This window comes from Canis lupus, chromosome 3, assembly GCF_011100685.1.
Source record: "Canis lupus familiaris isolate Mischka breed German Shepherd chromosome 3, alternate assembly UU_Cfam_GSD_1.0, whole genome shotgun sequence".
In the NCBI taxonomy this organism is placed as follows: domain Eukaryota; kingdom Metazoa; phylum Chordata; class Mammalia; order Carnivora; family Canidae; genus Canis; species Canis lupus.
In genome coordinates, this window is record NC_049224.1 from 14,838,645 (window position 1) to 14,852,626 (window position 13,982).

The window sequence follows — 13,982 nt, forward strand, 5'->3', positions numbered from 1 at the left end:
ATTCACGTTGACAAAATTAACTGGTCATACATATTGACTGTCTAATAAAGGTGCATTAAAAACCCCCCAAATTCTAGTCAATGTCTAGTTAGATTTGCCTAAAGCACATGCCTTAGTTCAATAAAGAATACATATAATTACAAATTTAATTAATTAATATTAAAGATTTTATTATTCATGAGAGACACAGAGAGAGAGAGAGGCAGAGACACAGGCAGAAGGAGAAGCAGGCTCCATGCAAGGAGCCCGATACGGGACTCAATCCCAGGACTTTGGGAGCACGCCCTGAGCTGAAGGCAGATGCTCAACCACTGAGCCACCCAGGCATCCCTAATTACGGATTTTTAAAAAGCATATAAAACTTCAAAAGTTGTCATCTTGAAATGAGAATTTCAGTGTTCACAGAAGATATTAACAAAATATGTTCTTCTTCAATCTGTGTAAGATTCTAAAGTTATCTTATAATTTCACCAAGAGGAAAAAAGTACTACTTCCTTCCACTGCTAATAGGTGACTGCACAGAGCAAAGACCGTAAAAACCTTGCACAGACACAGATCACACTATTCAATTATCCTTGCTTATGTTCAATTTTTAGTATAGGTAACTGATTCACAAAAAATTAAGTGTTAACTACTTTGAGTCAAAAGCCAGATTTCATCTTTCTGTCCTACCTAGACCTATAAATCTACTTAGCAAACACTGAAGAGTTTATCCCCCTAGGCAATCAAGGATAATATGGGAGGTGGAGAGGGGAACAACAATGACTCAGTATTTGGTCACACAGCACTGAGTACTTTGTGTCCCTCTGTCTGCCAAGTACTGTTATTATTTATGCACTCTGCCATTAAAACATCAGAGATGTGGGATCCCTGGGTGGCGCAGTGGTTTAGTGCCTGCCTTTGGCCCAGGGCGTGATCCTGGAGACCCGGGATCGAATCCCACGTCGGGCTCCCTGCATGGGGCCTGCTTCTCCCTCTGCCTGTGTCTCTGCCTCTCTCTCTCTGTGACTATCATGAATAAATAAATAAAATCTTTAAAAAAAAAAACAAAAAACATCAGAGATGTAAGGTTTTACAACTAAAAGAAGTAATAAGAACCTACATACAAGATAAGAGCATACTGTCAGAGAACACATCATAGTTAAAAATTCCTAATGATATATCTGATGAAATATACATAATGGCCTAGTTTATAATTTGTATTTAATATAAATGACCAACCACTAATAATATGTTATTTAATTTTATGGAAAAAAGAAAATTCTAAACAAAAATTAATGCTCTCTTTTCATTGTATTTTTTTAAAGATTTTATTTATTTATTTATTTATTTATTTATTTATTTATTTATTTATTTATTCATTCATTCAGTCATTCATTCATTCATGAGAGACAGAGAGAGAGAGAGAGAGAGAGAGAGAGAGAGAGAGAGGCAGAAACACAGGCAGAAGGAGAAGCAGGCTCCATGCAGGGAGCCCAACATGGGACTTGATCCTGGGTCTCCAGGATCATGCCCTGGGCCAAAGGCGGTGCTCAACCGCTGAGCCACCGGGCTGCCCTCTTTTCATTACATTTCAAAAAATTGCGCCAAGTGACCCTTCTTAAAAACCAACAACAAAATTATGGACAAGATACCAAAAGTAAGCAAAGGTTCTAGAGACATAAATAAACTTCTGAAATTACTTGTTTCAAGACTAATTCACAAAGAAGGGATGATATAGTTACTATAATGATGGTATTAAACCATTTGACAGGTCCAAACTCAGAATATGAGTAAGGCAAAGGTAAGTCTGCACAACTGCCAAGGGACCTCAATAAAATCAACTACAGGTAGGTGTTGCTTCTCTAATGCAATGAACTCATACATATACTATTCTTCACCAAGAGCCATAGAAAAATTCACTTTGATCAATATAATCCCATTCTCTTTCTAAAGAGTTGGACTTAATACAATAATGGCTCTTATATTGCTTAGATCATTTGAAGTAAGGCCAAATATGGGCTTCGAATGTCACATACATGATTGAGCAGAAAAATAAAACACTTAGGAGACAGAACATCATGGTTTAGTAAACATAGAATATTCAAAAAGTGGAAGAACTGAAAAATATACTGATTATGAAATGGTGTCAGTAAAACAGACACACTAAGGCCTTTAGGGGGCAGGAGAAGACTATAAATAACCAAATTGCTTAAACTTCCAAGCTGTACAACCACATACACAGACACACACACACACACACACACACACACACACACACACGTATATATGTATATGTATGTATATACACATACACACAGGAGGGGGAGGGGGAACATCTAAAGAAAATATGCATTTTATGTTTATGCAGAATGAAACAGCTTTAATTATAGAAAAAAAATTTTAATTTCAAGTTAAAATCAGCACAAATAAAAGTAACAGAAAATTTACACAAATTTTTATTTCTGCATTATAAGCTAGTCATCACTTTTCCTTTGTTTCTCTTTTAAAAACACAAATCAGCTTATCAGAAAAATTTAACATAACATTTATATTATTCAGTTTACATATAAGAAGAATGTCACTGAAGAGGGGGGTGGGGTGCTTTCTGAAATGCAGAGATCAAAAATCAAAAAAAGCATCAGATGAATATTAAGCTAAAGTTATCTCCATCTCAAAATCTCTGCATAACAGTTATCACCATTTGAAAAAATTCTTCCCACTGTAACTTAATTGACTGTAAAATGTGAATGAAGAAAAGGTATTCCAGGATATCTTTTTTTTTTCATAGTCTGTAAAGAAATAATTCATTAAAAAAAAAGATTAATCGAGTTAGCTGTTATATACAAGAAATGAAACAAGAATGGAAAACCCAAGTAACCACAATGGAACACTTACATTCATTTATTAATAAGCTTTCAGAAATGGCTGGTTCACAAAGACATTACACATTTTAAGTAAAAGTACTAATATTTAAAACCGTAACACACTCAATCCAAAATACACAAACCTAAATACACAAAACCTAAATAGGCTTTATAATTAATAAAAATAAATATTTACATATTATGAAAAGGTATCCCTATTAAATAAAAGGTGCTTTCATTCTAGGAGACTTTTTATCTTTTTCACTAATATGAAATAAAGGCATTTCTCCTCATAGATCTTAAACAAAAAATGCTATCTACCTTTGAGGGAATTCATCAAAAAGCTGGATAATTTATCAAATCCCGTTTAGCATAAATGCACTCACCCCCATGCTGTAGTAGCAGCTTGCCAATTTCTACATGTCCGTTTGACAGTGCATCATGCAAAGGAGTCACCCCGTCCACTTGAGTGAGCAGATCTACCTCTGGACAACGTTGCAAAATTTCCTGGACACACACTGTGTTGCCATAGTTACAGGCTTCATGCAAAGGCGTCCAGCCAGCATTGTCTAAATTAGAAATCAAGGCAAGTTTTAAAACAGCAAAAGTAGGACTTTTGGTAGTAAAGTATCAATATTCTGCTTCCTTTAACAGTGTGACTTTCTAGGTGCTTCATACAGAAATAGCGTGTCTTGATAAAAATGCCTAAGGCACAGTCTTATTTCTAATTGTAAGAAAAATAAATTAAAACAGCTGAAAAATATTGATTTTGAGATCTATCAAAATATGGACAAAAGTGTTTCTGCACTATTAGTTATAAATCAATATATGATGAATTTCTTGGTTTTGCGACTGGTAATATTTGAAAGCTATGCTAGATAAATATACTTAAATGATTTTTCTTAATGTTGACACAAAACTATTTAATGCCACAAATATTAAGACACTGGATCAGACTACAAAAATGTAGAACTTACCTTTAACATTGATGTCTATTCCTGGCAAAGAGAGAAGAAGAATCAATTTCTCCACTTGGTTATTTATGCAAGCTCTATGGAGGGCTGTTTCTCCTGCCATAAAAAATTAATAGATTATTCCAGAGAAGACAAGATATCAACTAAAGAAAATAATCAAAGGGCATGAACTAGGAGATCTGGCCACATGCCAGAAAATTATTTATTGAGTTTTCCTTTTGACTGGTTTAAACATCTCTTGCATTAAAAAAAAAAAAAAAAGAGGGGGGAGGGATACCCACCAATCCATAGAGCTTCTGTTCTATCAGCAATTCAGCAATGAAAATTCTACTGCAAAAGGTTTAATACAGGCATTGTCTCCCCCTAGTTCAAGGTTTAAAGCTTCAACCCTGCTATAAAAGCCCCAAATGATCAGAGAACACCAAAAATACTGGGTTTTGCAGCAATAAAAGTTTAGAGTGCAATTGCCCTCTCTTAAATTTATTCATGAACCTACGTTAAATGTATGGCTCTTTTTTATACAGCATTTATAGCTTAATTCAAATGAATGTTTCTGGCTAAGCACGAGTGCCTCTACACACTCAAGTATAATTCAGAACTTCAAATCCATTAACAGATGGTTTGCTGCTTCTCAATAGGCTGTCTGGCTTGGCTACAGCAGCACAGAGAAGGAGAAATGGGGGAATCTTAATATAAACACACACACACACACACACACACACACACACACACACGAAAAAAAAAAAACCCTAGTACCATTTAAAGCTGAATAAGAGTGACAAATGAAATGGTAAAGTTTTTCTACAAGGGATGCAATTAGTGCCTGCTAGCTAAAAGGGTTTATATCTATCTCTGTTGTAACCAAGATTAATAAGATGTAAGTGATAATTTGATGTAAAGGGAATTTAAAAAAAAAAACTTATAATAAGCAATTGCTTAGAAAACAAATGAAATACCAAATCAAACTTTCTTGCTATAAAATACTAAGTAGCACATTTTTACAGCGTTCAATTTTATAGATTATCTCTGTAACTTCTACCAAAACATTTCTTTTACATGCAAGGAAAAGCTTTTGAAGTTTTTTCTCTACTATTTCTCAGTTCTCTTCCTCCCTCCCAGTTCCCTCTGCTGTTCAGACTAAAGTCATTCATATTCATTTTACTTCTGACACAATAAACAAAGAAAAAAAAGGACATTGTGTGGTTAATATCAGAGTTCTACTTTAATACATTTTTCACATTTTGAGCTAAATGGGCAGCTATTTTGAATTTATCAAATGCAATTATGAAGTTTTATCATGTTGAAAGATTTTAAGAGCTTCACTCTTACTACTTACATTAGTGTCCTAATGATAATTTTTGTATTAAAAGCACAATACAGCTCATTAACAAGAGACTCAGCAATTTTCTTATAGCCAAGTATAGACTCTTGGAAGGTTAACTTATATTTGTGAGTTAAGAGGTCACTAAGTAAAAGAAGTGCAGAAGTGAATTATTACAGCACTATTCTTGTTACTCCATCCTTTAGGTACTTAGGTTCCAGTATAGTTAGAACCAAAAGCCAAACACATTTCATAGTCTGGGCTCAATGCCTGGGAGAAAAGAGTCCATATGCTTAACACAGCTATGTAACATAGCCTACTCCTCATTCTTTGTTCACAAAATGTCTAGGACTGAAAGAGATGAAGACTGAATTATACTTTCAAATCAAAAGACTCTAATCCCAAGCTGCACAGGTTGAGGTGGAATAGAAAAGTAAGGCGGGCAAGTCTGGAATGAGCTCAATATGAACTAATATCTGAAGAGGAGGGGGAGAAAGGAAGGGGAGGAATATTCTATTTACTGGGTATTAAACAATCACTTTCTTTGCACACATGACCGTTCAAAAAATAATATGCTACCCAAGAAGGTATTTTCTGGACATAGTCAAGTTCAAGGATTCATCGGGGCCAGTGTATACAATTTGCAAATACGGACTACAATCATGAGAAGTTCCTAGCATGAATTAATTTAGATACTTGGAATACCTTTTAGATTAGTCTTGTGAAAATTCATCTTTGTAACTAAAGAGGGGCAATTCTCCTTGGAACATGATAATTCTCCTTCTGATTTCTTTTTCAATCTTTTTAACGATGAGGAACATTTAGCAAGGTTCAGCTCTCTGAAAATAAAGTAAGAAAAAAAATGAAAGCTTGTTTTTCACCAAGGCATGGCAGTGTACATTACATAGTGAGTACTTTTAAAAATCTAGCCTCCTGTTCATTTAAACCCCCTTATTCATTCAAATATTTACTGCTTGTTTTTATATTTATTTTGAATGTGCAGTAACAAATTTTTATGCATTCATTTTTATTAACCTCATACCCCCAACTGCCCACTGAAAAGTTTATGAATATGGAATGTCATGTAGAGGAAGAGACCAAGTAAACTACATTTGGCAAAGAGAAAACAGCAAAATGCTAAGATCCAAATGCAGGCTCCTGCTCCCCATTCTTATTTTCATATTCTGATCCGATTCTTCCTAAAAACATTTTAAGGTTTTATGAATTTTTTAGAGCATACTTTTAGAAAAGGTCTCGCGTGTGGGGTAAGCTACTCTAACAATTCAGAGTATCTTATGTGCCTATGGATTTTGAAATCCAATCTTTAGTATATACAAATAATAATTTTAAAAACAGGCAAAAATAGTATTAAAGATTTTGAAAAAACAGTTGCATTTTCTTTTGAAAAGCACTTGATCTTAATCCAAAGAAAATATGTACCTTGAATTAAAGAAAGCAATGGTGTTGATCATATGTATGTACCTATACATCTCAAACTCACTTTTCAGTTTGAATTATATATTCAGACAACAATATAGGTAAGGATAAAGTTTAAGGAATTTGTCCGAAAAAGGGCTATATTAAAAAAAAAAAAAAAAGTTGCTATATAAGCATCACTTACGGTAACTCTGGCAGCCCTTCAACTTGTTTCTGTTTTGTACCATTTAGCATTAATAAGGCTCTCTGAGATTCAAGGCAAGGCCGCTGTCCCGTTTTCTTTGGTATCTGCATCTTTCCAGTCCCATGCACACCAGTCTTCCCCAGAGCTGGCAAATAGGAATACACCTGTTGCAAAATAATATTATATTGCTTTCTCAACTATAAAGACCTGGAAAGCAGTCAAAAGAAATTACCAAATTCATTTACCATTACGTTTAGTTATATGATCTTGGTTTTATCACTATGGCTGTTATCCTTTCTCATTTGAACATGTTAAAGAAAGCTTCTAGTTCTACGTCATTAACATGACAGACGCAAAACGAAAAATATCTTCTTGAAATAATTATTTTTTCAAATTCACTTTTGATACTCTTTTAACAAAGTTCTCATTTGGATTAGTCTAATGCCCAAGTTGTTATGGTTCATTTGCATATTTTAAATATTTATGGTTTATGTACAAACGGTATTTTGTCATTTCCATTTTGGTAATGCCTTCCTTTGACAGACAGGTCTGGAATAAGTGGAATAAGAAGAGCAAAAGTCGTTAAGGATAAGGATTACTGCAAAACAGTATTTGTCCAATCTGACCAATAAACTAGCATATTTCTTATTTGTTGAAGAAATACTGACGACAGTAGATATTAACTAAAGATAGCCAAGATAGGGTCGACTGGGTGACTCAGGTTCTGCCTTTGGCTCAGGGAGTGACCCCAGTAGGACCTGTGGTCCTGGGATCGAGTCCAGATCAGGCTCCCCACAGGGAGCCTGCTTCTCCCTCTGCTAATGTCTGCCTCTCCCTGTGTCATACGTGAATAAATAAATAAAATCTAAAAAAAAGAAAGAAAAAGCCAAGACAAAACTGGAAAACCTTGAATCAAATGCAGCTTATATAGGTGTATATATAAAATAAAAAGGAACAACCTTTGGCATCATTGACAAATTTTGCTTTTTAAATACTACACAAAATTCTTTTGGATCGAGGTTTTTCCAAAATAATTATCTTATGTGCTGGGACAAATGATAAAGAAACAAAGGTTTTTGTATTATTTTTCTGTCATCAACCTTTAATTACTCTCAAGTAATTAAAATTTCTATCACTCATCACACTTCATTTTTGAGGCTGAAAAATACCCACTCTTAAATAGATTTGAAAGTTTACATAGATTTAAGTAAATTTGAAAGATTTAAGATTAACAAGTTCTGTCCAACTATTAGAAATAACAAAAGACAATTTTAAAATGGAACTTATAAAAAAATTAAAAAATAAAATGGAACTTATGAACTCACTTCTTGGCAATTAGAAGAACTAGGACAGAGTGGTCTTACCATTTTCTGAAGAGAGAGTGGCTCAGAAGAAATACTGATGGAACTCTGTAAACACAACTTTTTAAAGACGGCCTCTGCAACAAACATTTGAAGCCAGGAGGAGGAAAAGGAACAAATGAAAATCTCTAATTCCTGTGAAGTAAAGTCTGTACAAAACAAGAGAAGTAAGTCTAGTTATTGCTATACCCTATAAAAGTTCTGTCTATAGAATATTTTCTGCATGGGTTTTATTCATTCTAATGATGATTCCTACACCAGTAAGAGTTATCCATATAATTTTAAACCACAAAAACCAAATACTACTCCTTGCCTTTCAAGAAATTTTTTTATGGCATATATTCTCATATTTGAAACTATCATTACTTTTTATTATTTTAAATAAAGATCTTGAAATTAGGTATATACACAGATGAATAGTGAGATGATATATAAATAGATAGGTATGGGGTTTTATCACTATCTTTTCTGATTAATGTTAAGGATCTTTTCCTATAATAGGGTTGTGCCTTTGGCAAACCAGTACCTGTTTTTTTTAATGGACATGAATGTTATTTAATTTGAGCTGACAGGAAGAAAGACATTAGACCCCTTCCCTTGACAACATCCATGAATCCTATCACTCCAGAGAAATAAATGTAAAGAAAAGGAAAATGTAAGACAAGAGAACATACAAGGACTTCCTTAGAAGTTTGTACCCACTCCATTATAGGATATGGGGGGAGGGAACTATAATTTTAAATGACGGAACCAAAAAAAAAACACCAACAGCCTCCAATCTCTACTTCCAAAAACCTCGTTTTCCAACAATATGGAATTGCAAAAATATACAAAAGAACTGAAAGTAATGAAAATAACTATTTCCCATGTAAAATAATCTATTTGATGTTATGAATTCTCCATTGATACTCTGTATAAGTAACAGGATGGATGATAATGTGGAATATAAAGAATAAGAACAATTCAGGAGCTAAAATTAAAACAGGAGAAAAAAGTTATATTATACAATACAGCAGATTTACTACTGTAGGGGAGAAAAAATTTTTCACTTAGCCTTCTAAGTTCTTTTGGCTGGTCTACTAATTAAATTAAGACAGATTAATGGGAGAAAATTTTGATTATTTTCATATGGGAGCTTCATAGAGGTGAGAGGTTCAAGATAGGTAATTGAGGTTTATAAGCCATACTGAGTTAAGGAGAATGGGGGTGGGGTCTGGGGCTTCAAAGGAAAGGAAGACAATTTTTATTTATTTATTTATTTATTCTAAATATTTTACTTATTTATTCATGAGAGAGAGAGAGAGAGAGAGAGAGGCAGGCAGAGACACAGGCAGAGGTAGAAGCAGACTCCATGCAGGGAACCTGACGTGGGACTCAGTCCCGGGACTCCAGGACCATGCCCTGGGCTGAAGGCAGACGCTAAACTGCTGAGACATCCAGGGATCCCCAGGAAGTCAATTTTTAGAAAGACGGGAAAAGCAAATGTTCGGTAAACAAATATGACATGCTGTGAAGAGACAATGGAACACAGAGAGGAACCTAAACGAACAAGCTTTGCCAAACTAGCCCTAGCTTATATCGTATATGCTGTGTAGTTATCCCTGGTGATAGCTCTTTCTGGACCAGTCCCTATATCTAAGTTCTTTTAGGCAGTTAAGGGAGTAATGAAAAGTTCTTCCTGAGTCTCTTGATTCTTGATTGGCTTCAGCTCAAACTAACCCACATACCAAAGTGGCAGATTCTAGGGTAGCATATTCTGTTCCCCTTTAGTTCTACCTCACATTCTAAAAGTTGAGTTGGTAGACTGCACCATCTCACTGACCGAGTATCTTAGCCCTGAGAAGTGATCAGTTTAATTAGAAAAGTTGTGACTCATTTCAGGAGGGAGGGATGATGGTGGGCTCCCAAATAAGGTCTACACTGTACAAAATATCAGGAATTTACTGTTATTTGTATGGAAGCAAAAGAATAGCAAATATTAAGAGTTGCGGTAGAGTATAATCTAAATCACTAAGTTGTGAAGGCAGTCAGTCAAGATTTCTAGATGCCTGACTCAAAACATCTTCAGATGTAATGAGGGCAGGCAGTAGCAAACTGAAAGATTTTCATGGTTTGCAGTTTCAGGGTCTTTGGTGAGTTTTCTGAGTGGCCACACAGCAATAAGCATGAAAACTGTCCATGCATGAGCTGCTGTGATCGTTTCTCTAAAGTTTATATCAAGTTGTCTAGCTTTTGCCTCCACAGCTTCAAGAAAAGGGCAGTTTCAGTTCTCAAAGTTTCCAAGTCAGAAAGGTGGGAGAAAATTTAGAAAGGTCAGTTTGGACAGTTACAGCCAAATACTGGAGGGACCTAGATGAATTTAGGATCTAGTCCAGTTTACGGGCAAAAAACAAAACCTCAAAGACAACAGCTGCAACAGAATTTGATATCCATAAACATGTATTACTAAAACAATTTTTCTCTCTACAGTCACCTCCATTTAATCAACTATAACCACAATAAAACTATGTCATTCGAAAATCAAGTCTTGTTTTAGTAAATGTGGTCTGGTTATTTACATAAGTGCAGCCAGAATAGTTACTGACCATACAGGCTCTTCGAGATTTGCTTTTTTGGAACTTTTCATAAGGAATCTCTGATTGAACTTTCATTATTATTATTATTATTATTTGCATTTTGTTTATCTTTCTTTATAATCTCTACACCCAACGTGGGGCTTGAACTCAAGACCGGAGATCAAGAGTTGCATAATCTTCCAAGTGAGCCAGACAGGCACATCTCAGATTGAACTTTTAGAAGATTTTAAGACTAGGAAGCCAAGCCAAGGTCCTGCCATCAGGCTTTATACCTATAGATGCTATTGATGTGGGTAAATTCTTTCCTCGAGGTCTCTAAAACATCCAGGTTTCTGAGCCTGCCAGGAAGTGACCTTGTTTACCTGGTAAGGCTGCTGGGAACCCTGAAAGCAAGGTACCAGGCTGTTTTTCCAAGGGGATTTAATGGCTCCATGAAATCAGGCTTAGTTCCTTAAAGCTGTCTGGTCATATCTGATTCTATGCACATTCTCAAATATGACATTCCAGCCAAAGTTTTGGCAACACAACCAATGTTTCCAATTGTGTCCTGTTAAAGGAGAACAGTTTCTTATTCAACTTATGCAAATAACTACACTGTCATGAAAATAAGAATAATAAGAAGCTTCTCACTTCCAGAGAGATCAGGTAGGGAGAAAAAGTATGAGTTTCATCTTTGTTTACAAAGGTATACTTCACCCACTTGTAAAGTTTCCTTGAAAGTGAAAAATTTAACATTAAAGACCCAGCAATGTTTCAAACAAAAACTCATAAAAATCATAATCGGTCTCATTAGTTTATTCAGTCCCATAAAATTCATTCTTGATCTTAAATTTGCAGTTTTATGAAGCCATGTTTCTCCATCAGAGCTCTGCAAATCCATATCCAGGTAAATGTTAAAATCTTAAAATGATCAGAAACATATTCTAGAGTATTTGTCACAGTCCTTTCCATTAATTTGAAGTATGAAATGTATTCACAAAGGCAACAGAGTAGAATAAATCTCTATAAATGACAGACTTAAAAATGGCTGTGCTTAAGGGTCTGCTAAGAGTTCATTACAATGTAATTAACAAGAAAATTCAGTCATTTCTATGGCACACATTTTAAGACCATAGCTAGAATTACAAGTGATAACATTATACCAGGACATATCAGATTTCTGGGAATTTTCTATTATTTTTGGAACACTTCATTCATTACACCTATACAAATACAACATAAAGAAGCCTTAAGTATTACTTCTTATTTGACAGTGTTTCCCATATGATTTAAACCTAATTAGTTTAGAATCACTCATATGACAAGGAGAGAGAACATTCTTTTACAATATTCCAGACATCTGCAAAATCCCAAATTTAATTAAAAGTCAAAAAAGACTTCATTTAGAATTTAATTTTGGGAAGTTTGTCAAGAATATCAAAAGATTTTACAATCCTTGGTCAAACAGGATCATAAGCCACTGCGAAATAATTTAACGAAAGTGACAAAGACTGCACTCAAATACAGAAATTTAGTTGAGAAAAAAACAAAACAAAATCTTCGCTCTTTTAATAGAGAAGCCTGTTTTCTTAGGTAATCAAAGACTTGACAAAGACAACGAAGGAAATTATTTTGATAACACAGAGAATCTTTGTTTTCTAGGCTGATTATTTAAAAGGTGAAGAAATACCTTTTACATTATCAAAAGCAAACAGATCTTCTAAGAAAACTTTAGCAGATGAAAAAATATTTTGTTTTACTTAAACATGAGTACATTACTGGTATCAAAGGTTATTCTTTAAAAAAATATAATAAACTCATTTAATTCTAGCCAACTTGACCACACAAGGTAAAATTCTCTTTCACATTATGAAACAATCAAGACTAAATTATTTATTTCTCCCTTATCAAAAACACATCTCCATACCTCATACCTTTTCTTAGCCAAAAACTCAATTTATTTTCCTTGCATGTGGAGTTATTTTTCCTATTATTTCCAGTAGTCTTAATTACATACATTAATTAAAATCCTTAACCCTTAGAAAATTTAATTTCCAGTGAAAATTAGAAACTAGACAATTGTGCTATTACCAGTAAATTTTGAATATATTCTACAATCTCCAAAAGCATATTGTTCCTCATACTAAACTTGCAAAAGTGACAAAAGACAAGTTTACCAACACACCAAGTATCTTTAGTTCCTCTGTAAAAGGAAACCAGAAGTAGATAAACCTTTATACAGTAATGTATTTCATCAATTTAGAAATGATCTAGGTATTTAATGAATTTCCACCATTTAACTTGATTGAGAAAAACTCTGTAGGGTTTAAGAAGTTAGCAAAGAGATTTGGAAAGCTATTTAAGTACATATGCCATAAAATATAATTATGTAGAAAAAAATTCACCTAAAAACTCTATCCTACTTACATCTACCTAATGCACTTAATCTCAACAATTATATTTAGATTACCTATGAAAACCGTCATAAGACATTAGACAAAGTCCATTTATATGGACTTTTTGCTTTAAGCCAATTAAGTAGACTTCTTTTTAAAATTTTAGCAATACTATCTGGAGATAGAATAATGTTATACATCTACCACATACACACACACACACACACCTGCAAACACCCTTAACAGTTTATGTTTTAAAATTTTAGCCAGGAGATGGGTATAATGTAAAACTCACTAGTTTATAAAAGAGCAGTTAGATCCAAATTTTGTTTTGACAAGTGGAATAAGTTCACCTGCTCAGATGGCTAAAGCTCTTCAGTATTTATGGAAATTACATTTAAGATTTTTTTATTAGCTTTATTTCCAAACAGTTCCTTTGTGGACTACTTCTGATAAAAACAAAAACACAAAAAAACAAAAAACTTCTCCCAAAAGTTTGCATTTCAAAGAATGGCTCTTGGGTCTTAGAGTATATGGGTGTAGAAAATTTACATCAGAGAAGCGAGTATCCAAGTTTTCTCCAAAGATGGAGCTTTTGGGGCATATTTGCCTATTAGCAGAAATGTAGGGTGGTTGCTATTTAAATTTTTCTTTCCTTTTCTATTTTCAATGTCCCAATCTCTTATAATACCTACAAGCATTTTAAGATTTATATAGAAGATCTGGGGATGGTAATTGTTTCTAGGGCTTCATTTCTGGTTTGGCAAAGACCTGTAAGATAAGGACTTACATGATGGAAAAGATTTCCAACTAAGATAGAAACCTAAAGATTTCTAGATCTACAAATTCAGGGTTTAGCGCAATACACATCTGTAAAGTTTCTGTAACGCGTTTTAAAACGTAAAGGG

General features: G+C 34.1%; 1 protein-coding gene across 3 annotated transcripts in view; it reads right to left on the reverse strand.

Annotated features, from left to right (window-relative positions):
- SLF1 (SMC5-SMC6 complex localization factor 1) overlaps positions 1-13,982 on the reverse strand; it is an 84,358-nt gene that overhangs the window by 1,108 nt on the left and 69,268 nt on the right. For all 3 annotated transcript variants that reach the window (XM_038532325.1, XM_038532327.1, XM_038532326.1), the window contains 5 exons: positions 8,127-8,272; positions 6,763-6,926; positions 5,847-5,980; positions 3,824-3,916; positions 3,233-3,415 (listed from right to left, as the gene is read on the reverse strand). In XM_038532325.1, coding sequence (XP_038388253.1) covers positions 3,233-3,415; positions 3,824-3,916; positions 5,847-5,980; positions 6,763-6,926; positions 8,127-8,272 — 720 coding nt within the window. The remainder of the gene's footprint in view (positions 1-3,232; positions 3,416-3,823; positions 3,917-5,846; positions 5,981-6,762; positions 6,927-8,126; positions 8,273-13,982) is intronic.